Raw genomic sequence first — 22,541 nt, 5'->3', positions numbered from 1 at the left:
TTTTTGTCCTAATCCCATAATTAAATATATGAATTTTTTGTGAAGAGAACACAGAGCTACTGTGTACCCAGGCCTTAGGGAGAAAGCAGGGGCAAGAAAGGGCATAATAGATATTAAAAATTAGACTCCAGAATTCATATTTTTAAAAATAAATGTTGCCTTCTCCTGCTTTCATTACCCTACTTGCATGAAACATCTTCCTTCCACATTTCAGCTGCTAAGTGAAGAGCTGTGTGTGACGACTGCTAACTACACACCCAACTACAATTTACTAATGTTATGAGGCAGACTAGAAAGTACTAAAGAACAAGAGGAATCAAAGCATCAATGCTTCATTTTTGTCATTTTTCATTTCCTTGTTGCACTAGAAAGCACAAATACAGAAGGTCTGAATACCATCTCATGAACAAGAGGTAGTTCCAGTGTGTGTAAAACGCTACTGCTGAACTAACAACTGTTTAACTGTTTTCACCATTTCTAAGGCAAATTAAATTAGGGTTCCAAAGGAACTGAAAAATAATACCACACCACACAATTTATATCTAGGCTCTCCACCCAAAAAGCATAAAAAATACCGGCTGACTATATCCAGATTTTGATTTTTCGTTATATTCTTCTTTTCATTTTTCTAAACACAGAACCTGCTTGCTTTTCCTCTGTAATAACTTCTAATGTTAATTTTTAATATAAGACTTTGAACAGTATTCCTCAATGTCATTAGTTCAAGATTTTATATCTGCTGGTATTTTATGTATAGGTTATTTTTCTTAAGGTCTAGACAACGGTATTATTTACAAAAAGAAATGCTAGTAGAAATTAAAATGTAATTTTGAAAAAGCTTAATATATGGGCTACTCTGTTCCTAGGGGTTTTTTTCATCTCTCTTGTGAAGCCTAAATTATAACCTGGTTACCTTCCAGTTTCGGCTTTCTGATATTTTGGTTTGATTTCAGGTTACTATTGGCCAACTGTACTCCACGCAGAAATTGGTTATTGAGAGTCCAGGAAACACATAGCTGTGAGAAGCCTCTGATCCTGAAGCAACACTGGACCATCTTCAGCATCCTACAGTGCCACATACAGAAGCATAAATTCACTGCACACACTGAGCTTTTCTGTTCGGCAGAAGAAATGCCTGAGAGACTCAGTTTTTGGCAACCAAAGTACTATTTTCTAGTGGTTCACACGTTCTAAGATATATGGCTGTGATTTAAAATAGCACGTAAGATAGTCTTGAAATGTGTTTGCTTGTATGTTCCATGTGATGGAATAGTTCCTGCCCTACTTTGACAATAAAACTTCATTAAACTACCTGTAACCAGATACGTTATTCTGCTGCTGACCTCGTCTCTCAATGACCATGAAAAATGTGTTAGATTTAAAACCCCTCAAGATTTAAAATCCCTCACCTAGTTACTAAGTTCTTATTGATCTAGTTGCATTTCAAAGTATATAGCATCTGAATTAAATTACTAAGTACATATTTTATTTTAAATATTAAAACCAGAGATGAACAAAATTTTTGTCACCTGGACCTTGATACTTACAAATATCACAGGCTGAATTCTGTGGTTTCTTTGAGGAGCATCCCTTGACATTTCAGGAGGTGACATAAAAATTTCACTAGTTTTTTCTTTAGTTTCCAGGAATTAATAACTAGTCTTGTCCTACTTTTAACAATTAACAGATCAGACTAGCAGAATGTAAGACTTGCATTACTGAGACTTGGAAGCTTTCAAATGTATTTTCACCACAGAGTCCTTTAACTTGTTGAGGTGCAGCTATTAGCAGAAAGCACCACATCACTTTATCTGAGGTTCCCTTTTTCTCAAAGCTCCTGAATTTTGCAGAAGGAAAATAACCTAACTATAACAATAACTCAAGTCCTCTAAGTCATTAATTGGCAACAAGCTTTGCCTAGCAAAAGTACTCAGTAGAACACTCAGTATCGCATTTTATTGTTTATTATTAAATCTGTAGAATACCCAACACTTTTAAGACAAAAAATTAAAACAAAAGCAAGCAAAATTTCTGATCAGGTTGTGCTCAAGTCATTGATGTGCTTAAGTTTGTTTTCTATGAGAAATGTGCAGAAAAATTAAGCACTGCAAAGCTATTTTAATGGCATGCAGAAAAAAGTTTCCTTCTATTTCAGTGGATTGTTGTGGGTTTTTTTTAAGTAACAGAAACTCAAAACTAGTTCCATGACACTGTGGCCTTTAAACCCCCCTCCTCTTATTTTTCTTGCTTTACAAAATTCATCTTTGTTTAGAACTTACATTTTTTTTGTGTTCTTCATGTTCTGTGTTAACATTATTAAAGCAAAGTATCTAATTGAGGTGTATAATTTAGAACAAACTCCCATTCCTCACTGGAATGGGAAAAATTGTGTATTTTACAATTTTGTACAGTTAGATTGAAATGTATACTGATGCATTTCATGGACAATACAGTGTACAGAATAAAATACTATGTGTACCTAAGACTACAAATGTAGCCTCCATTCGCACTTTCAGATAAGAGGCAAATACATTAACAATTCTCCTTTTATTAGATATATAAGTGTTGCAATGTAAATTGCTTTTAATGAACATTTTACTCAAATTGAATTAATTCTAATATGTAAAATGCATTATATTCTGCATTTTAAATCTCCGTATTCGCAAGTGGATAATTTAGTGCACTTAATGGTGAAAGTGCAGGGGAAGAAAGGTTTGATTGCTATTTAAGTTTCCACTGAGCTCACAGAAATGTAGTAACATCTTATAGTCTTAGATGACACAGGCTTGGAAAGACTGCCAGTTTTATACTGTAAAAAATTTGGTCCCTAAAACAGTACATGCAAAATCCTTGCTTAAAACAGCTTAATTACTGGAACAAGCACTGCATACAATTTCAAGATATGAGAATGTATGCTAGGAAGCAAAATAAACATCTTTATAAATAATGTAGCCCTAACTTATAAAGAGGTACAACTCCATTGATAACATAATCTAGGTTTTCACCACGTTTATGAAAAAGTAAGCATTTGGTTTTAAATAGAGGCCTTTTCAATACATAATCAGTTCTTCCAAAATACCAGTACCTTTCCAGTGAAGTTCTTTATCAAGAATACAGCTGTAGATGGTACATGCTCTCATATAGGCATGCAGCCATGGGAATATGAAATGTCTTATTCTTTCCCTCAAAAGTATGAAGGAGATTACTTCTCCATTAATCAAGCTCTCTAATTTCCCTCCTTCTCCAGTCAGTACTGCAGAAGTTAAGACAGCTCACTTTCTCAGACAAGGAAAAATTAGTTCTTATTCGAAATTAACAATCAGCTTATCATACATTATTTATGCATTACTTATGAGAAGCAACGCAAGAACGCTTTTGCTGCTACAGTCCAAAAGTCTGCATAACGCTATCTAACTTGTTAACTGAAGTGCAAAGCTAGCAAAGGTATTGGCATTTACTACTAAAACCCAACAGTAATGGCATTTTAGATTATTGTTCCCTGTTTTGGACAGACCTGTGTGTTTCCTTTCCTTGTAACATACATTTAAGTGCATGCTCAACTAGTGTTAGTTATGTGCCTACCAGTTGTACATGATTGGAAGATACCTATAAATATTTTTTTTCCTTGCCTGATGTCTATTTTAAGGAATTTTATCATAACATGCCCAGTTCTGTATTAAATGATAGCTTGCCAAATGCTTTATCATTGAAATCCTACAAACTGGATGGAAAATATTTACTAACCACATCTGGCTTAGGAAGTCCAGCACAGAAATAATTGTTGTAGGCTAGGATGACTTAAGTGTTATGTTTGTGTCCACTTGCCCTGTTCTTAGGCTTGGCTAGGCATGTGCTCATTGTCACTGATGGAGACAGCGAACTGGAGAGCTGGCACTGTGGTCCAGCCTCGGAGTTGCTGTGCTCTTACAGCTGCACCTTCTGTGCTTCACCAGTTCCGTTTACGTTGCAATACTCATTAAATCTCTCTTGGCACGCTGTCAGAAGCTTTGTTGGATTCTGTCAAAGCAGTGTAAACAACAGGAATAGTTAAAACACAAAGGAATGGTCCCATGACTTATGTACAATGTCCACTATTATAAAAAGTATATATTTTTTCCTTAGACTAGAAGGGAGCTCAATAAATATCTTTACTAAAGCTGCAGTGTCTTAGCAAAACAAGTTTGCTTTTGTATTATATTAAAAATGTTTGTCTTTTCCTGATCTTGACATTTTAGCAAACTATTGACCTCAGCAGTATAAGCCAAAATTTCAATGTTTGCATATACTCAAGTTTGTCGTTACTTTTACAGTATAAACTTGGAAATGGCACTCTGAAAGAAAAAAGTAATCATTTGAATAATATTAGCAACTGTTCAAAGGATAGGCATTTCTGTTGTGTGTTACAGCTTCTCAAGAAATTTTACTCAAATAGAAAGCACGGTTTCAAAATACCCAGATATACCAGAGGTACAGCTGTCCGGGAGGAGAGCAACCCAAGAGAGAAGCATGTGAACACTTTACATACAATGCTGAAACAGCCTAAGAAGGATTTTAATTTACTACTCACTCTTCTCAGATGGTATTTCTATATAAAAAACATCACCGAGTTTACAGGTCTTAAAAGCATGACTTTTACCCTCTAACATCAGCAGGTGGAATTATTTTATGGAGAAGCACCAGCCCCTCAACTTAATTCCTTTAATGCAACATAAACGCATCTCTCCAGATACTCAGCACAGGCCATACGTACGCGTAAACAGAGCCATGAAAGAGCTGTGCACCTACTGTTTTCCTGAGTTTTCCATAATGATCTACAGTGAAACCCCGGCATTATTCAAGTCAGGACTATACTGATCGCTTTGTTCCACCATTCGTAACACAGGCAAATTATTTCATACTCTTAGGAGTTTGACGACCTTTATAAAAAAAAGAAGTAAGGTGTGCAGCTCTTTAACTGAGTGTTTACATTCCTTCTTTTTTCAGTATTTTAGAATATAAAAATAGTGCACAAGCCTTTAATGTGGAAGCAGGGAAAAAAAAAAAAAAAACAGATAGAGAAGCCAATAATTCTTCCAAAACTGTGTATTTTCTACAAGTGTAAAAGGAAAAATATGGAACTCTCAAACCTGTTTCACAAACATATGCACCTTCAAAAGGATTCCGCAGCTTACAGAGGAAATTAAATACGTCTTGCAAAAGATGCTTCTTTCTAAACTACTTACCTTTTTTACTGTTAAACCCAGTATCTGCTGAACCTTTGCAAGAGGGGGAAATGATGGTAAGTAGTGCATTCAAATAACTACTCTTCTGTGTTCAGAGAAAAAAACTATGGAGACCTGTGAAGAATGTGCAGGCTTTCTATTGAAAGAGTACACTCCATAAATATTTATAACAGTCTTTGGCAATATGCTAATCCAAGGCAAGTAATTTTCCCTCTCTTAAAAAGAATCATGAAAAAACAATTAAGGTGATTTAATTACTGCCATGCATAGGCAGCAGATTTTGAACTCTTGACAGATGAACATTCATCACAGTGCCGTGTTATCCTAACCCCATAACACAAGACTCTGAACAGAATAGACAATTAAGCCTAGATCATTTCCCCTACCTTCCTGCAGTACTTTGGGCTGGATCCAAATCCCAGGGAAGCCAATGGGACTAGAAGCCAGACTTTCCAAGTACTGACTGAAAGCCCCAACTTTAAATAAAACAGAAGTAGTTTTCACACAAGTTTGCAGATCTTCATGACACCAAAGTAAATTTAGCTTCACAGTCCTTTTCTGAATCATTTAAATCTGAATTTAAATGCAATTGTACATGGCAAAAAAATTGCTTAAGGAAGATTTAACTTTGATGTCCTTCACATTTACTCCTATAGAGTTGCAACTGTATTAAATTTTTTTGGTTTATATATACCTATAAAACCATTTGGCAGCTATTTCTCCTCTAAGCCCTTAATTCATGGCAAGGGGACAGAAGTATGCTTAAAATGAAAATCTTTGGAGATGGAGTTTTTCCAAAAGGACAATAAATCTTTATCATTTCTTATTAAAGTTAGGGGAAGGACCATGTTTATGAACACATCCTCCAAAAGCTATGCTTCGAATTTTTATATAATACATTAACAGTAATGCAACCAAACAAGAAGAGTGCTGCACTTACCAGTTTACTCTACTGGCCTTCTGATTTTATAGAATTAGAACTACTTCATTTTGAATATATTTCTTTGAGAATAATGTTGCAATTATGCCATGTATCTCAACCTGTGACCATGAGCAGCAGCCCTGTGTTTTGCTGGTGCAGGCTTGCAATCCTTCAGTATGCACATGGTCCGTTTTGGATTTTTACACTGCTGCCCAGTGTAATCTTTGGTAAAGCCTTGCATTTCCATAGCCTTCAGTAACCATAGCTATGAAAATACAGACAACTGTGTGTAGGCTGTCTCTGAAACCTTCTTTGGAAACCTAAGCTTCTATAAAGTCTTAAAAGCACAAAAATGTACTGTCTATTAAAACGGAGTATGCTTAATTCTCGTCTGAGAGGGGTTCCCCCCTTTCTTTCACAAAAAGTAATTACTTATAACAAATAAAAGCACTTTACCTGTTATCAAAGCACAGAAATGTTGTGCTTTAATTAACACGATTCGCAGGACTGGATTGGCACCAATTTTTGGAAGCACTCAAAAGATTTTACTGTTTAGCCTCATCAAGTACTTTCTTGCATTTCGAATTTCAAATCACATGTCTGGGGAGCACACAGCAATGTTATATGTTCTGGATGTTGATGTTTCACACCCATTGCCCATAGTTTACAGCGTACCAGAGAACATTTTTAGCCCTCTATCAATAAGCACAGCTAGCTGGGATTCTTCAAGGTACCAGCTTTGCACCTCTGCCCAGATACAACCACTAGCATATGGCTACTCCTTTAAATTCTGTTTAAGGAGAGATCCCTCCCCTCCTTTTTTTGGCGTTGTTTCCTTCTTCTCCGAAGCAATTAATAAACAAAGCACAGAAAAAGGAATGGGCTCCTGGAATCCAAAGTAAATGAAGGATCAAAATTGACACTGTTAGCCCCACACATCAGCTTAAAAGCACGCTGTGTCATTGACTCAACAATCTGAAGAAAGGCTAATTCATACCAGATTATCCCATGTAACATCCTGTAATCCTGTAACGCATGATAGATTTAAAACAAAGTTGTATGGGATGTAGTAGAGTTTGCTATTCTCCCTTAAAACCTTTCATGGTTTTGGCAAGAGTTTACATGTAAGTTGGAAAACAATCATACAACCTTCTGTTTGCCTGCACAGAGTTTTTCCTCTGTGCGTTGTCAAAGCAACTGGTACAGTCTAACAACAGGATGGTTTCTGAAGGAATTAAAACACCTCCTTGTCTCTGGCTGTATTCTCACATTGTGGTTTATGTGCAGGTTTTTTAGGGAGGAGGGAGGACAGGCTCCGTTTCAGAAGCAGTGTGCATGTTAGCAAAACTGCAGGACGTTTAGTCTGAAGCCCCCTCTGCTTCAAGTCTTACCCACAATAGACTCCCTGCTAGCTCTGGGTCTGTTCCAGCTATCTCAAAAGGCAGGTTATCTATAGACTTGAAAATATTTTCAAGTATGGGCAATTTTATAAACAAGCTATTTTTTCTAACGTTCTCATAATGGCTTTTAAGATGTTTACATCTTCAGAGGAAATGAAGACTTGAGAAATCTCTGTTTTAAAAAAGGAAAATAATATTCCAAAGTCTTACTGAAGAACATACATCCATGTCAGGACGTTTTCTGCATTCTGGCAATGTTTTTTCTTTCATTAAAAAAATTAACCCGTATTTTGAGATACTGTATCAAAAGAAAACAAGTGAGTCAAAGCTGCAGAGGAGCCAGAACAAAACTAAACTGAAACCCACTTCTTTTCCACCCATGCTCATGAAGCTTCCTCACACCACATCTCTTCACAAGATGCCTGTCACAAGTGGCTGTCATAGACTTCCAGGGCGATTTGCCTCATGGCTGTGGCAGGACAGCACCCATTTCCAGCTACAGCCTTAAACATTGCTTACAGACAGAAAATGTCCCTGGTCAGAGTGAGGCACACCAACAGCGTGATCCCCTTGGCACCGCACACATTAGGGCAGGGGCACAAGCAGGTTGCAAAACCAAGAAGTATCCTGTTACGTTTCGCTATATGGAAAAAAAAAAAAAAAAAAAAAAAAAAGATGTGTAATGGTGAGCTTTTTAACTTTTTTTAAAACTTTTTTTATTCTTACAAATCCATTTGCATTGGTACTTTTTGCTTAATTTCAGGACTTGGGACACCAGCAATAGTCAACCTCTAGGCTTGCAGTGCAACAGTGAAGACTGTAAAATCATTTCAAGTGTCCAGCGCTATGAAGTCCAGCTGTGTGCACAACAAAGTCCTTTCCCAGCAACATACAAATACAGAAAAATATGTAGCAAAATAAGCTGAATAAATTATAAATACTTGAGAAATGTGCTGCAAAATGTAACATAAGGAGAGCTGAACTAAGGCACTTGTTTTCATTCGTTACTGAGGACACCCTCTCTGTTATCACATCGTCACTCCTCAGTGAGAAGGTCATCCAAATCAGCATCTGCTCCCCAAATCTGAAAATACAGAACCGTGTATGAGACGGACACCATCTTGTACTTCACAGTGCATGACTCAAAGGTGTTACCAAAGTTCTCCTGATAAATGCAGCATCAGCAAATATTTAAACTCCTCCTTCGTCCCGGTTTTAGACTTGTCAGTTGTGTGAAAAGAAGTCACCAGTCTATTTTAAGCAAAACTATCTTTGCAGAAGTCCCTGTTGGCTGCTGTTAGCCAGACAGGATCTACATGCAAGCCTGGGGAGCGGGGAGCAGTATCAAAGTGTGCTGAATGACAAAAACCAGAGCAGCCCTCTCCAGCCCCAGATCCAGCCCCAAAACAGACTGCCTGGAAAGGTGGGCCGGGCACGCAAGCCTGTCACGAGTTTGACAGGTGCTCACAACAGTGAATCGTATTGTTACAGAGTCCGTTGAACTAAAAAGAAAAGAAAAAAAGAAAAACCACACCATTGGTGTTGCAGTACTATGTCTTTGAAATGGATGTGAGCATGAGAAAGCTGGGATCCTAAGTTAAATTGTAGCGAACACGCCACCAAATTTTCACACGAGCGCTCTTGTGCATGTCTGACTAATCGAGTAAGTGGAGTCAAGCCCAAATCAAGACCTCAAAAATTCACTTCAAGAGGGGAAAAGCAAAGCCCACGCTACTCATTCTCCTTGTTCCCTCAAAAAAAAAAAAAAAAAAAAGAAAAAAGAAAAAAGAACGATTCCACAAGCCACAGCAATGCGAGCCTACGCACATCCACGTTTCGCTGGCAAAACCGAAGTGCCTGCTTAAAAACCACCAGACTTGGGGCAGTCTCCGGGACGGTGGCCTCGGCGCGCTGGCTGTCTCCCTCCCGAAACGGGCCTCACTCCGGGAGCAGGGCTGCGGCCGCCTCCCCCTGCCCGGCCGGGTCCTCTCGGCTCCCCTCGCCCGGCCGGCGTCAGTATCGGGGGGCGGCGGGGGTCGGCGGTGCGGCGGCGGGCGGTGCGGGGCCGCCCCCGGGGCAGCCGCAGCACCGCAGGGTGTAGTTGCGGCCGCCGTTGTTGTCCCAGAACTCGCCCTGCGCGCTGCGGTAGCGGATGGCGAAGTGGAGGGCAGAGCCCTCCCGTAGGCTCGGCGGGACGCACAGGGTGAAGCCGTAGCGCTCGGCCGGCGGGTCGGGGGGCAGGGGGGCGGCCGGGACGTCCACGAAGGAGAGCCACTCGTTGAAGGTGTAGCGCACCGTCACCTCCTTGAGGCCGGGGCCGCCCAGCACTTGCACCGTGCCCCGCACGTCGGTGGGCGCCGCAGGCCGCCCCAGCCGCTCCAGGCAGACGCGCTGCCGCCGCAGCCGCTCGGCGCTGGGCTCCCCGCCGTCGGGGAAGTCGGGCACCAGGAGCAGGGCGGGCGGCGGGGGGTCCCCGCCGGGCGGCGGCGGATCCCGCTCGTCGCCGGGCGGGCTCTGCAGGTGGGACAGCGCGGCGGGCGGCACCTGCGGCTCCTCGGCGTCGCTGAAGTGCTTGACGCTGGCGAGGCTCAGCCCCAGCGAGTCGGCGAACTGCACCCGCTTCTTGCACTTGCCGCAACAGTCTTCGCCCGCCGCCGCCTCCCCCTCCTCTTCTTCCTCCTCCCCCTCCTCCTGGCGCTCGCCGGGCCCGGGGGACGGCGGCCGCCCGCAGCGCCGCAGCTCCAGCAGCACCAGCCGCTCCCCCGCCGCGTCCCGCTTGGCGTCGCGGGGCACCGTCGGGGCCGCGCCGCGGAGCCGCCGCTCCTCCGCCGCCAGCTCCTGCCGCGGGCGTGCAGGGCTCGCCATGGCGGGGCGCCCCGCTGGGCCCGTCCCGGCCGCCCCTGTGCCGGCAGGCGGACGGGCCGGCACCGCTTTATCCGGCGCCCCCGCCGCAGGCCCCGGGCGGGGGGCGCGCCCCCCCCCCCCCCCCCCCGGCCCCGGCCCCCCCCCCCCCGCCCGGGCGGGGGGGGGGGGGGCTGCGGGCGGGGGCGGGACCTCCCTGGACGGGCAACGCGGAAACAGCCGCGACGGGCGGCCCCGCACGTCCTCTCGCCCGCCGGGGGCCGCCGTTACCAGGGCGCGGAGGAGCGAGCAGAGAGCAACGCTGCCCCGGGCCTTGCGGGGGCTGCGGGAGGCAGCGGGAGCGGGGAGAGGCGCCTCGCGGGGTCCGCCCGCCCCGCCCCGCACTGTGGGGCCGGGGGAGAACGCGGGGCCGTGGGCTGCTGGAGCGGGCTTGGTTATTGCTCTAATTTATTATTATTATTATTATTATTATTATTGTCATCATCGTCGTCGTAATTTAGGCTTCCACCCGTCGGAGATTCACCGAAGAAAGAGCCTGGAGGGTCAGGATTAAGCAGGATCCCCCCAGCCCCGTGCTGGCATCACCGAGGAGCTCCAGCCGTGCCCGCGGCGCAGGGGAGGGAGGCGATGGGAGCTGAGCGGCCCCTCGGGACCGGGGCTGAGCCGCCGCCCTCCCGCCGGCCTGGGCGTCAGGAGCGCGGGGTCCTGCCCGTGAGCCGCTGGGAGTTTGTGAGACTCATGGCTTAGACCCCTGGGTTTTGTGTTTAATTTGGTTTCCACCCATCCTAACTGCAGCGAAAAAGCTTTGAGACCAGAGCTCGAGGACAAAACCCCAAAGGTAAAACAAACTCCGAAGGCATTAACTTTGTAAAGTATGATACATTTTTTAAGCCGATCTCTTTATTTTTTACCCACACTCGGTACTAACAGTACCCGTGGAAAATCGAGTCCAAAGGCTAAGGAGGCACACACGTGTGCACACATGCCCTCTTAGAAGGTCAGACTATCGTTAAAGTTTCCAATTAAAAAATCAAGGAGGAAAATCAAAATACGGGCATTACCTTTTAATCGAATAAAGAGAAGTAGAATCCCTCAGTTTTATTTTCTAGGCATGATGCATAGTAAACAGCCTTCCCATAACAAGATACTTTTATTAGTACGGTGAGATCCATATCTGAGAAGTTTCCAAACATGGTTCTATACTTTGTGTGTGCCACAGTATTGTCTGGGGGTGATTTGCATGGATGATTGCAAAAATACTACATTATTAAACTCCCCTCCATTCTTTTTCTCGTGGAAAAGACACTAAAAAGCATATGCAAATAACACGGTGCTTTCTGAAGCAGTATACTCTCACTATGGATGGGGAGGTTAGCAAGGAGGGGTTTTTTGTTCGTTTTGCATAGTTTGTTTTATTTTTAGCATCAATCTGGTTTCCAAAAAGCAGCCTCCCAGTGTGAGTGAATACAGTGCAGTTCAACTGAGTGTGCAGTCTGAGTCTCACAGAGGAATGAATATCAAAGCAACAGAAACGCCACCAAACAGTTTTCTTAGCAGATACTGCTGTGAGGATGTTCTTACTACACCTTGACAGAAGAGCTGAACAGCGAAATGTTACTTAGAGGTGCCAGATAATCTGATTACTCGATATTTGTTTGTAGTTTGGTTTGGAGCATTGTAAGAAGAGGAACGAAGGACAAACATTCTGGCTGGCACCCGCTGTGCTAATAGAAAACATGACAAACACCACTTTGCCATCAACTGCTCATCACCAGCACTCTGCTGCGACCTGCCCCCCTTCATAGGAGCATTTCTTTGCCTAGTCCTCTCCAAGTGAGTTGGTGTGCCACTATTTCAGCTCTTTGAACTAACCAGTCTCAAATTAATGGTACTAAACCCCAGAGCATGGTCCTGAGTTACTCATCTGAGGTCTGTGATGCAACACAAGAAAGAGGAACACGATTGTCTTCTTCCTGCTGTCAGGGAAGGTGCTGGTGTCAGCTGCTTTCACCATCACTCCCGACCTGCCAGTGGCTGTAACAGAGGAGGGGACGAAAACTTTGGGCCACTCTCCTGTTAACATTCACTGTGATGAAAACAGGTTGCAATGCAGGCGCTTTCTCACCTGTCCCTGCAAGTGAGACCTCATGACTCACCTATCTGAGGCTTGTGGCACCTCAAAATTAACAAGCTGAAAGGAAAAATAAATGAATAGATGATGTTTAGATTGGAGTGCTTAATACTTACAGTATGTTCTAGATCCTTTTCATAAAATACAACACTACTACTTTATTTTCTTGAAGTGTTATCTATTTTTTTGTGAGGAAAACAGAAATGAAGAAACCAGTCCTTACTTCCTCATGTGGAAGCTTTCCCAGCTTGCCAAATCATTAACAAATGTTTTAAGCAGCAAAGGGAAAAAAATGTGCCGTTTGTTCATAAGGCAAAACCATGTGGACTACTAGAAATTACAGAATAATGTGAAAGGTTAAAGCAAAATAAGGGACGGGAAAAAGCGAAACCAACTGTAAACATTGATAAGAGTTAAGTCATAGGGTAGCAATTAATACACATTTCTTATATGTTCCATAACTCTGGGAGACAGGTCTTGAAAAAGAACTACCATTCACAGAAATAAAGCAAAAGCAGTTAAGGCAACATGAATGCATATTGCAGGAAAATAATTAAAATCAGGCAATTAAAGACATACAAAGAGGGATTTTTAGTTGGAATCAATTGCTACCAGTTTGAAAGGGGTAATTTAAATTCAGATAAACCTGTAGAACAGATGTTCAACTATGCAACAAACCATGCCAGAGGACATTAGTTAGGGAGTTATTAGTTAAGGAGTTATTAGTTAAGGAGATAAGTTACGTACTTCGAAATGGCTTCTCTTAAAAGAACAGGGCAACCAGGATCTCAGGCTTCTAATTTACCCCATTTGTTATTAAAGATGATGTTGAGATAAAAGCAGAGAGATTTCTCAGTAAAAGAGAGAGAGAGCATTTTTGCAGTCAAGGAGGCATTTTGCATTCCCTGAGCTTGGACCAGATGTGTTTAAGGTCATAAACTACACACAGGATCAACACAGCACCACCTTTTATTTCGCCCCATCTTGTTTCCCAACTGCCCACCTTGATCCCATCCTGCATTCAACACACTCATCTTGTAGGAGTATTTGCATCCTCAGAAGAAAACTGAAAATGAAATTTTAAAAAAGAATGCAAAAATCACTGGTAAGCAATCCATGGTATTGTTTTTCTCACTATGATTGCATGGGAAGGTATTTCTCATTAGATTGGAGATTTTGGTTTGGAGCTCTATTTGCTATGCAGATTAATAAATCGATCAAGCTGCTTAGATCAATAGTTGTCATCATTTGAAAACAAAATGAATATTAAAATATTTGTTTGCAGACACCCAGAGTCAATTAACTGGAGAGGACTCTGTGGATTCCATTCAACCACATAATGTAATACTGAAGCCCATTCAAATACTGTTCATCATTTCTTTTAATGCACCTTTAATATTAGCTTCAACCTTCAAATCCAAAACTAGTAAAATTCCCAGTTAGTCCAAGGGGAAAGTATTCTACTTTTGGATGTACCTAGTTCAAATATGCGACATCTCTCCAATTTCCCGCTTAAGTCTTTTGTAGGACAATCCCCCATGAAAGAATATAAGCTTATAAGAAAATGTGAATGAGTCATAACTCCTAAGCACTATAAAACAGTTTACAGGGATTTAGAAATATGCAGTGATTATCACAGTTCACACACAAAATTAATACCATCTTTTCCCAAAAGCTAGCAGCATTCGTACCTGCTTCACTTTGAAAATTATATAGTTCTTCATCCCAGTTTTAACAGTCATGTTCCTTTTACAAAAACGTCAGCAAGGATATTAATAGCCTCCTCAATTATTTTTAACAAAAAGTAAAATGCTCCCTATCCCATCAGAAATTTTAACTTCTCTGTGTTTCTAATAAGGATGGGATTTCAGTTTACTGCATTTATGAGGATGGTCAACACTGAATGAAAATCTCAGTGGGTTCATACAACTAGAATAGAAATTATTCAGAAATTAGATTATTAGACCTAATTTCTTCTTTATGCAGGAAAACCAAGCGGCGGTACTTCAAAAAGGCATGCATTAGATCTGTAATGGGAAAAGTACTGAAATGGAAACAAGTAAATGGAAGTGATTACTTTAGTTTTCAGATCTTAAATACCAAGATTTAAACGTAATTTCTTCAGGATGCTCAGCAAGCACAAACCTTTAGAGCTTTGAGTTGCTCAGACAATCACTTTTAGAGATATCTGCTGTATCTTTTTTCTTGTGTCTCAGCAGACTTTCATCTGATGTTTCTTATGGGATGTAGAGATTTCTTTAAATACAGGAAAATATACTTACTCCATTTTCCTGAACTACAGCAATGGCTGTGTTTCCTATAATGATGTTGAATATCCTTTACAATTACAAATACTGAGTATCTGGCAATAAGGCAAGGAATGTCTCTTCATTTGGGTGAAATGCTAACCTCCTGGAAGATGGAGTTTTGTAATTGATTTCAGTAGGTCAAAGATTTCCCTGCCTCTGATATAAAATTAAGGCCATTCTTCATGAAAAGTAAATATATAGTAATGGTACAAAGGATTCTAAATTCAGAGTAGAGTTGGCATTAACTGTGACATAACCACATTGCACAAAATCTTCTATGCACTATGATTTCTGAAGTGTTGCTTGAATCTTGTGGCTCTTAAAGGTGTCAAGATTTGGTTTAATACCTTTGATACTTATAGGTATTATCTAAACTTTTTATATTCATGTGATACACTGAAAATCCTAAGGCATTTGTCAGTCAGTAAACTATATGCTGATAAAAAACCCTCCCGTATACAAGCTGTCATCCTGCCTTCCTTATAGACTTACTGTTGCATTTCAACAATTTACCCCAAATAAACATTCTTTGAAAAGGAGAAGTTCAGATTATCAGTGAGAAAAAACAGTTTCAACTTCCAAAATGTATTGACAGTATAGGAGTTGAAAAGGGTTTTGTTTTAGGGGTTTTGTTTGTTTTAATGTGGATCTCCAGAAAGTTGCAGAACCGCATCTCTTTCAAAAGTTTCTGATGAACACTAGGATCCAGGTTCTCACATGTAAAACCTCTATGTTTATGGGGGTTTTTGTTTGGGTTTGTTTTTGTTTGTTTGGGGTTTTGTGTGGGTTTTTTGTTGTTGTTGTCTTTGTTTTGCAATCTAGGAAAAGTATAATTTGCATCAAAATCTTGCCCTACATTATGCTAGTATTGCTTTGGATTTCTGTAAGAAAGAAGCTCCATCTTACCCAGAGTATGTTGGTATGAAGGGCATTCTACCCCCAAAACTATTGCTAGGCTATTAAAATAGTTAAGTTTTTCTTGCTGTCTCTCTTAAATTGCTGGATTTTGCTCCTGCTCTGCCACTTTGCAGTCTGCCTTCAGAAAACCGAAACCAATGTCTTCTTAAAACTCTGTAAAGAAACTTATTCAGACAAAAGATATGTTTACCTCTTGTCTAAGGACACTCCAAAATTCCAAATGCTTGATACACCCTCCAAAATATACTCCTAGAAACTACATAAAACATGACAAAGCAACACATCTCTAGACCACCTCTTTGAGTTGTTAGCACATGAATATTACATACCTGAGACATTAGATTTCCCCCTCTCCTTTCTTCCTCCTCTAAGGCATTAGATTTTTTTACCCATTGGAAATGAGACATGAAAATGGAAAACAACATGAACTTGTACCCACATAAATTCTGTTTTGTATTTCTGTGTTTGTCTTTGTTACAAGCAGCAAGGTGTGTAACTCACTCAAAATCAATAGTGGCACGAACTCATTTGCTCTCTCCTACGACAACAGAATTTGCCAGCTGGTCAGAAGGACCTTCATGACGTTGGCTGGCAAAACCTTGCTGGTCTTTAGAGTTGCGTTTGACGTGGCATAATGAAATGCTAGCCTGACCTCATCAGCTTAGATACCTCCCTGTCCTTTGGGAAAACAGAGTTGTGCAATATAGCCTGTTTTAATAACTGCTGGCAAATGCAGACCAACCTTTTCAGTCCAGCAATCGCAGACAGGTAAGTTGTACGTCAGTCCCATTTTTTTTCACTTGGCTTAAAACAGAGGAGTAATCTTGCTGTAAAAATTCTACATTAAAAATTGTATGCTTGAATGTGTATTTTTTTTAAACTGTCAGAAAAGGAGTAAATTCAACCCTGACTCTCTGCATTTCCCAAGGACAGCCTCAGTTACAGTCTGTCCTCAATTGCTCAGCTATAATAATAGATAGTAAAACAGGTATCTGATAGAATATATCCTGTAAGAGAGACAGTCATTTATATCGATTCTCATGACTTATGAACATCATAACTTCAGTTGATGTAAATATATACCAGTGACTAGGTATCTGTAACAAAATACAATACTGCTAAAGCACAAAAAAGAGACTTCAGAGTAGAATTTCAGTGAACAAAATAGATTTTGTAGTGGGCTGAATAAAGAGAGATTTGCTTTTCTAAAGAATGTTAATAGTTGTTACAGTAGGAAAGAAAAAAGAGCAGAACTGCTGCTTTAGTATTAGTGTCCTACTCTAAAAAGTAAGCCTGTACTTGAAAACTCTCAAGTACATGAACAAGAAACAAGACTGCATGACACAGCCTAATGCTGCAAAAGTAAAGGACTGGCACAATAGCTGTCATTAACAGTATACAAACAGAAGTCACTGAAATAGCTATCTATGAAGGCAGGGATGCTTTGTCCTGCATCACCAGAAGTAAAAATAAAAAGAGTGTTTTTTATTTCATTGACTATAAATACAGCTAAAGTCCCACAGTCCCATAGGTTCAGCATCTTCATCAGGAAAGGCAGAAAAGAAGCTCCATCTGGTGGCATGGTTGATTGTAATTGCTTTTCAATTTCATCTAATTGTAAATACATTCCTCTTCAGCAGCAACATGAAAAACTGAAGTAATGTGTAAAAGATCACCTGTTGTGCAAGTGGAACCAGCATTGTCTAACACTTTAAGATCAGAAAACACTCTAAAATCAGGACCTTTTTCTATTTGAGGCAAATCAGTTGAAGCCTTTCAATACAAGGCACACGTGATCCTGTCAGGGTACTAATCTGAGACAGAAAAAGATCATCATACAGAAATGAAAGGGTGCATTAGCACACTTCAAGAGGTGATCTGCTGCAGCCTGGGGTGGGGAGAAGAGAAGGCAGAAATCACTGGTTAAAGGATGAAGGAGGGGGAGATGTGTAAATGTGAAGTCAAGGTTGCTGCTGAACCTGTCACATAACAGTTCATGGAACATTTACAAAGGTATTAAAAAGAATATTGCTGTGTGTCATAATAAGGAAATAAACCATTCTTCAGTTAGTTATTTTTAATAATAAATTAACTTTTCTTCAATGACCAGATGGCAATTTTGTTGAAAAGATGTCTTGGGAAAAAAAAATCTTGAACCGTTCTAGCTGTAACAGATTTGCAATATCTTAGTATGAAAACAAAGTAGATGCTTGAATCAATTTCTTATGTAGTAAAGTGACTAAATTTTAGGAAGGTGTTTTCTTCTTCCCTGCCTCCACTATATTCTTACCACCTGAGCTGTGAAAACTGTAGACATGGACAAAAGCAATGAAGGAACCTGGATGCACAGAACAGCTTAGCAAAAATAAAAGATCAGGCTGACCAACACCTATACTGGCTGTTTGCAAAGAATTGCTGAACAAAATGCTGGTGGCCAGGTAAAATAATTTGACCTAAGCTGACGAATAATTTTAGCAAGTATTTAATTGCAAATATCTGTGTTCATGCAACATCTGAGTAATTTCAGCAAAGTCACTGCTTTGCAGGGCTGGGAGACACATTACCCCAAGCTGATGTTATAAAATGTTATAAGCATCGTAAAATATAAAACTAATTGGGTAAATGATACTAGGTGTAGCCAGTGAAATTCTATGCCTCATTTCGTGTACAAACTCATGTCTGCTACTGCTCCTTCAAGAAGCCACAGCAATTTCTCTCAAGACAGTATCCTAGCCCACATCTGTGCTAAAACCCACCAATCTTAAACACAGATATACATAAACCTTGTCCTGCAAACTCAGTAAAAAAAAATACACTTTGTGTACTCTTTTGTAGTGCCCACATTTTAAAGGGCAATATGCTGCATTTCATCAAATCAATGCATCATTACTTTTTTTTAGAGTAGACCAGAGCTTAGTATTAATTACTCAATTAAAAAAAAAAATCCATCTTAAAAGAATGATGGGAATACAGATTCAAGCACCAATACACTAAAAATTGCCCCAAGTCACATTGCTTTTATAACCTTAATGCAGCCCTTTTTTATTTTTTTGAGCTTATCATTTAGGTTACAGCCTTTAATTATGCATTTTAGGCCATTTTTCTCTCAGGACTGTCTCATTAAGCACACAAGATAGACAGCTGCTCAATAGTGTTGTCACTGCTGTTCTCTACAGAGCTCAAAGTGTAGCTGTGGGCCTTATTTACTGAACAGTATTCCAGTCCTGCTCTGGAGATGTGATTGGATTTCCTCACGGGATCTCCAGTTGTGCTCACAGTATCTTCAAGTGCCTCCAAAATAGTAGACTACTATGAGATGAAGTATTCCTGATTTTACCATTAGAGAGCTGAGCTGTGGAAAGGCCAAGGTAAAAAGTGTCCATTTATTCTAAGTGCTCATTTTGGAAGTGTGCAACTTGACTGTTGAAGTTGCTTATGGGTATAGAATATTTTTCATGGACTCAGAGCATCACTCCTTTTGATTTCAGCTAGAGCTCTAAGTGCTCAATACCTCTGAAATCTGACTGCTTGAGTTATTGGGATAGAAAGTTAGCAACATGCAACAGGTAGCCAAGTTATATTAAGCGAGTTGCATAGCACTGCTAGATGCTTAATGTCAGGAGCAGCAATAAAATTTAGTCCCTTTAGGCCAGAAAATCACTTGCCTCCATGGTAGGACCATCCTTTGCCTTCTTGCATTCTTTGTAATTTGAAGCAAATGAAGTCCAAGTTCTCCAGCCATGTATGTAGTCTGTGATCATGGCATTAAAATCTTATCAAAGAATGTTATCATGATTCATATCATCATGAATTGGAATTGCAACCTTAATAAAGTTCTTTTAAACTCTTTCTTCCTAGTACTGGCTTGACACGATTCAGGGCAGCTCCTTTTGCAAGCCATCTGCAGATAATACATAGTTCACATGTTTATATTTAAGAATAAGTTTAGCTAAATATGTTTCCTTTGCTGGTATCTGGATACTAATCTGCTGTAACTGCTTCTGTCTCCATTTTCATATCCAACTAAAACAAAAGGACAAATCTCACATCTCCTATTTCTTTTTGCTCCCAAACTGAGGAGACATTTAAAGGCTGCTACTTCCATGATTCAGTGCATCATTTCTAATGTCTCTGTAATATGATAGACTGTGAATGCAACTTAATGGTGCCAAAACTGAGTTGTTTATCTTTTTACTCAGTGAAGCAGAAGGACTCAACTCCCTTCAGTTTGAAAATACTTCAAGAAGAAGCCACTCCTTGTAAGGAATTTCACTTGAAAGAAGACACTTTTTGTTTCCAAAATAAAGATGTTCTTGAAGAAGAAGCGGTGCCATTCACACCCTGCTCTGTCTCCTTGCATTTAATTTCATTTATTTTTATATGCTGTTATCAACTTATCCCACCAAGTGAAGAAGAAATGGTATTTCTTACTTCTCCCACAAGAAGAATGCGTTCATTCCCCAAAAGAAGTTCCTGCTTTTTCACTCCAAAGGTTTACCTTGGCTGAGTGCAGAGGATTTTTATTTAACTGTGAAGCCTGTGTCACTTTCAAATTTGCAGATTAATGAGTCTATGTAAAATTCTATGTCCCTTTCCTGCCGTATGTTCAGGGGGTGTCTTATCACTATGGTTTACAATTGAATCATGTAATCATCATTTCTTGATTCATATGACAGAACAGGAAGACCCGTAAAGTAGTAGCATTCAACTACAAGATGCAAATCGCTTTCTTTATTTTTCACATTTAAGTGCAGTGGATAAGAGCAGTGAGATGGTGACCTTTCAGTATGTTCTGCAGAGAGCTCTAATCCTCCAGGCAACCAGTGAAGTCTAAAATATGTTTATACTCTTATCTATGCTTCCGTGTTTCATATATTCTTATGTGTTTATAGTCATATACATGTGTGTATTTACATTAATCTGATAGTTACCTGTCACACAGTCTTTTAATACTTCCTGAACCAAACTTGCTTCCTCTGATCTTGTTAGCCAGTTAAACATTAGCTGCTGTCAAGCACTGTAGGAGGGTGGGGGCAGGGATAATTTTTTTAGTGCATTTCTAGACTAAAACTTTGAATCTTGCTCAAATGAATGAAATGTACAATTCTAATTTTAAACTTGTGTCCTTCACTTTTGGTAATGCCACACCAGTCCCTAAACATTTAGATCCTGCTGAAAGTACTACTCTTATCTGGGATCATGCTTTTTGTTTGTTCGGGTTTTTTTAATCCTGGGTTATTTTAAATTACTACACAGTTTTTGTTCCTTGATTTTGTAAATAATATTGGAGAGAGAAATCGAGAATCCAAGCACTCCAGTAGCTGCTTTTTGATGACCTATGTGCAGGCAGGGTGGCTGAGACAAGGTCTCCATCCAGCCATGGGGAAACAGGCTTCCAGCTGGCTCAGAGAACAGCCTCCTGTCTCTGTGGCTTTCTGCCTCTGCTGGCAGCTTCTCTTTGCTTGAATCCAGCAACCACATGACTCAGAGGCTGCATGGTAAAAGGGTGATTGAAATTTTACCCCGTAAACTTGCAGGGCCACACTTTTCTGTCCATCCTTGGTGGAAACACCTACAGCCAGCCCTGCATGAGGCTACAGAAGTATGAAGTGCAGCATGGGAACTGTTATGGTTTGGAGGTGCCAGAGAAACAGTTTATTGGGGGGAAAATGCCAGTGACAATCAAAATACTTATTACCAATATGCGTTAACATACAAAAGACTGCACAATAACAGGTACAGGAAATATTACTGATTTACTGGTGCAAATGGCAAATCCTCTCCCTGAAGCAGTCTGGAAGCTGGATTTGTGACAGGAAAAAAGTACTCTGCACTGTCTTAAGAGAAAATGCATTCTACTTCTAAATTTACACACTTTTTAAAAATTATTTTTAAGGTGTGTACAGGAAGGACTGCTTAGTTTTATTTTCTCTTTGCTTTGCATTCTGAATCTTCATGACAGTATATTAAAGTAACAGTGTGATCTGGGGCAATCTTAGGAGCAGCACTAGTGTTTCTAGAAATTAAATGTTCTAAGGATACTATCAAGATAATTTGTGCAGGTACAACTAATATCCTTTAGCACACCAATTCATATAACTGGAAAAAATATGTACAGACTGAGAACAAAACTGCTAGGACAAGTTTAACACCATCATGTTAATTGGTTAGTCAATTTGAGGAGAAATAGTGCCTCTTATACGTAATGCCAGGAGAGACCTTAGCAATGGAAAAGGCAGCAGTTTTTCACCATCTTTTAATGGGACAAGGAGAAGGACACATATTTATTGCCTGTGGAAGGTCGAGGTGAGTGTGGAAGTGCTCCCAAGGATGTTTCCCAGAAGATGAAGGGGGAACCAGAGGAACATGGTCACAGATTGTTACCTACTGCAAGGAAGTGTGAATAGAGAACAGAGTGCGTGTGCCTTATATTAGCCATAATGTGAATGCCAGTTGATTTGTTTAGGAGGAGACAGAAAGTGCATGATAATTGCCCGATACCATGCAGGTTCCTGACAAAAATCTGATCCTTAGGAGGCAAGTGGAGGTGAAGACCCTGCTGGAATATAGATGAAATACACTTCTGTTCCCTAGAACCTTACTGAAGGAATTATCCCTCACATTTCTTCTCCCACTGTAATACTACAAAACTGAGTGAGTATGAGGTTTCCCAGATTACAGTGCCTTTAACTCTAAAGGAAACAGATCAGATGGTTGGTTGGTTGGGGTTTTTTAATTGCATTTTAAACCAAATCCAACCACTTTGTCCATGGTTAG

General features: G+C 40.5%; 2 protein-coding genes and 1 long non-coding RNA gene across 11 annotated transcripts in view; 2 read left to right on the top strand and 1 right to left on the bottom strand.

Moving 5' to 3' along the window:
* Positions 1–1,325, top strand: part of LYRM4 (LYR motif containing 4) — a 91,248-nt gene extending 89,923 nt beyond the window's left edge. For all 4 annotated transcript variants that reach the window (XR_003531527.1, XR_003531528.1, XM_027666795.1 and 1 more), the window contains one exon: positions 954–1,325. Coding sequence is in view for 2 of the 4 variants with exons in the window: in XM_027666795.1 (XP_027522596.1) it covers positions 954–1,194 (241 nt within the window). In the remaining 2 variants the exon portion in view is untranslated. The remainder of the gene's footprint in view (positions 1–953) is intronic.
* Positions 1,326–9,557: 8,232 nt separating this feature from the next.
* On the bottom strand, positions 9,558–10,522 carry PPP1R3G (protein phosphatase 1 regulatory subunit 3G). The gene has a single exon (XM_027666800.1). The coding sequence runs from the start codon at positions 10,407–10,409 to the stop codon at positions 9,558–9,560; it is 852 nt and encodes a 283-aa protein (XP_027522601.1). The 5' UTR covers positions 10,410–10,522.
* A 248-nt stretch (positions 10,523–10,770) lies between these two features.
* Positions 10,771–20,881, top strand: LOC113958499. Of its 6 annotated transcripts, none has more exons than XR_003531531.1 (5): positions 10,771–11,244; positions 12,068–12,239; positions 12,390–13,642; positions 16,249–18,202; positions 18,941–20,881. It is a non-coding gene; the product is annotated as an uncharacterized LOC113958499 (long non-coding RNA). The 6 variants fall into 6 exon arrangements; XR_003531533.1 differs by having other exon boundaries at positions 12,068–13,642; positions 18,941–19,132; positions 19,972–20,881; XR_003531534.1 differs by having other exon boundaries at positions 12,068–13,642; positions 18,941–19,132; positions 19,969–20,881.
* The last annotated feature ends 1,660 nt before the right edge of the window (positions 20,882–22,541 follow it).

The sequence above is a fragment of the Corapipo altera genome, unplaced genomic scaffold (assembly GCF_003945725.1).
Source record: "Corapipo altera isolate COAL_440 unplaced genomic scaffold, ASM394572v1 97, whole genome shotgun sequence".
In the NCBI taxonomy this organism is placed as follows: Eukaryota; Metazoa; Chordata; class Aves; order Passeriformes; family Pipridae; genus Corapipo; species Corapipo altera.
The sequence above is the reverse complement of the archived record's forward strand: the minus strand, read 5'-3'. Positions and strand labels throughout refer to the sequence as shown.

Bases quoted from the DNA above. Each gene is read 5' to 3' on its own strand.
- PPP1R3G (XM_027666800.1), bottom strand. From the start codon at position 10,409: ATGGCGAGCCCTGCACGCCCGCGGCAGGAGCTGGCGGCGGAGGAGCGG.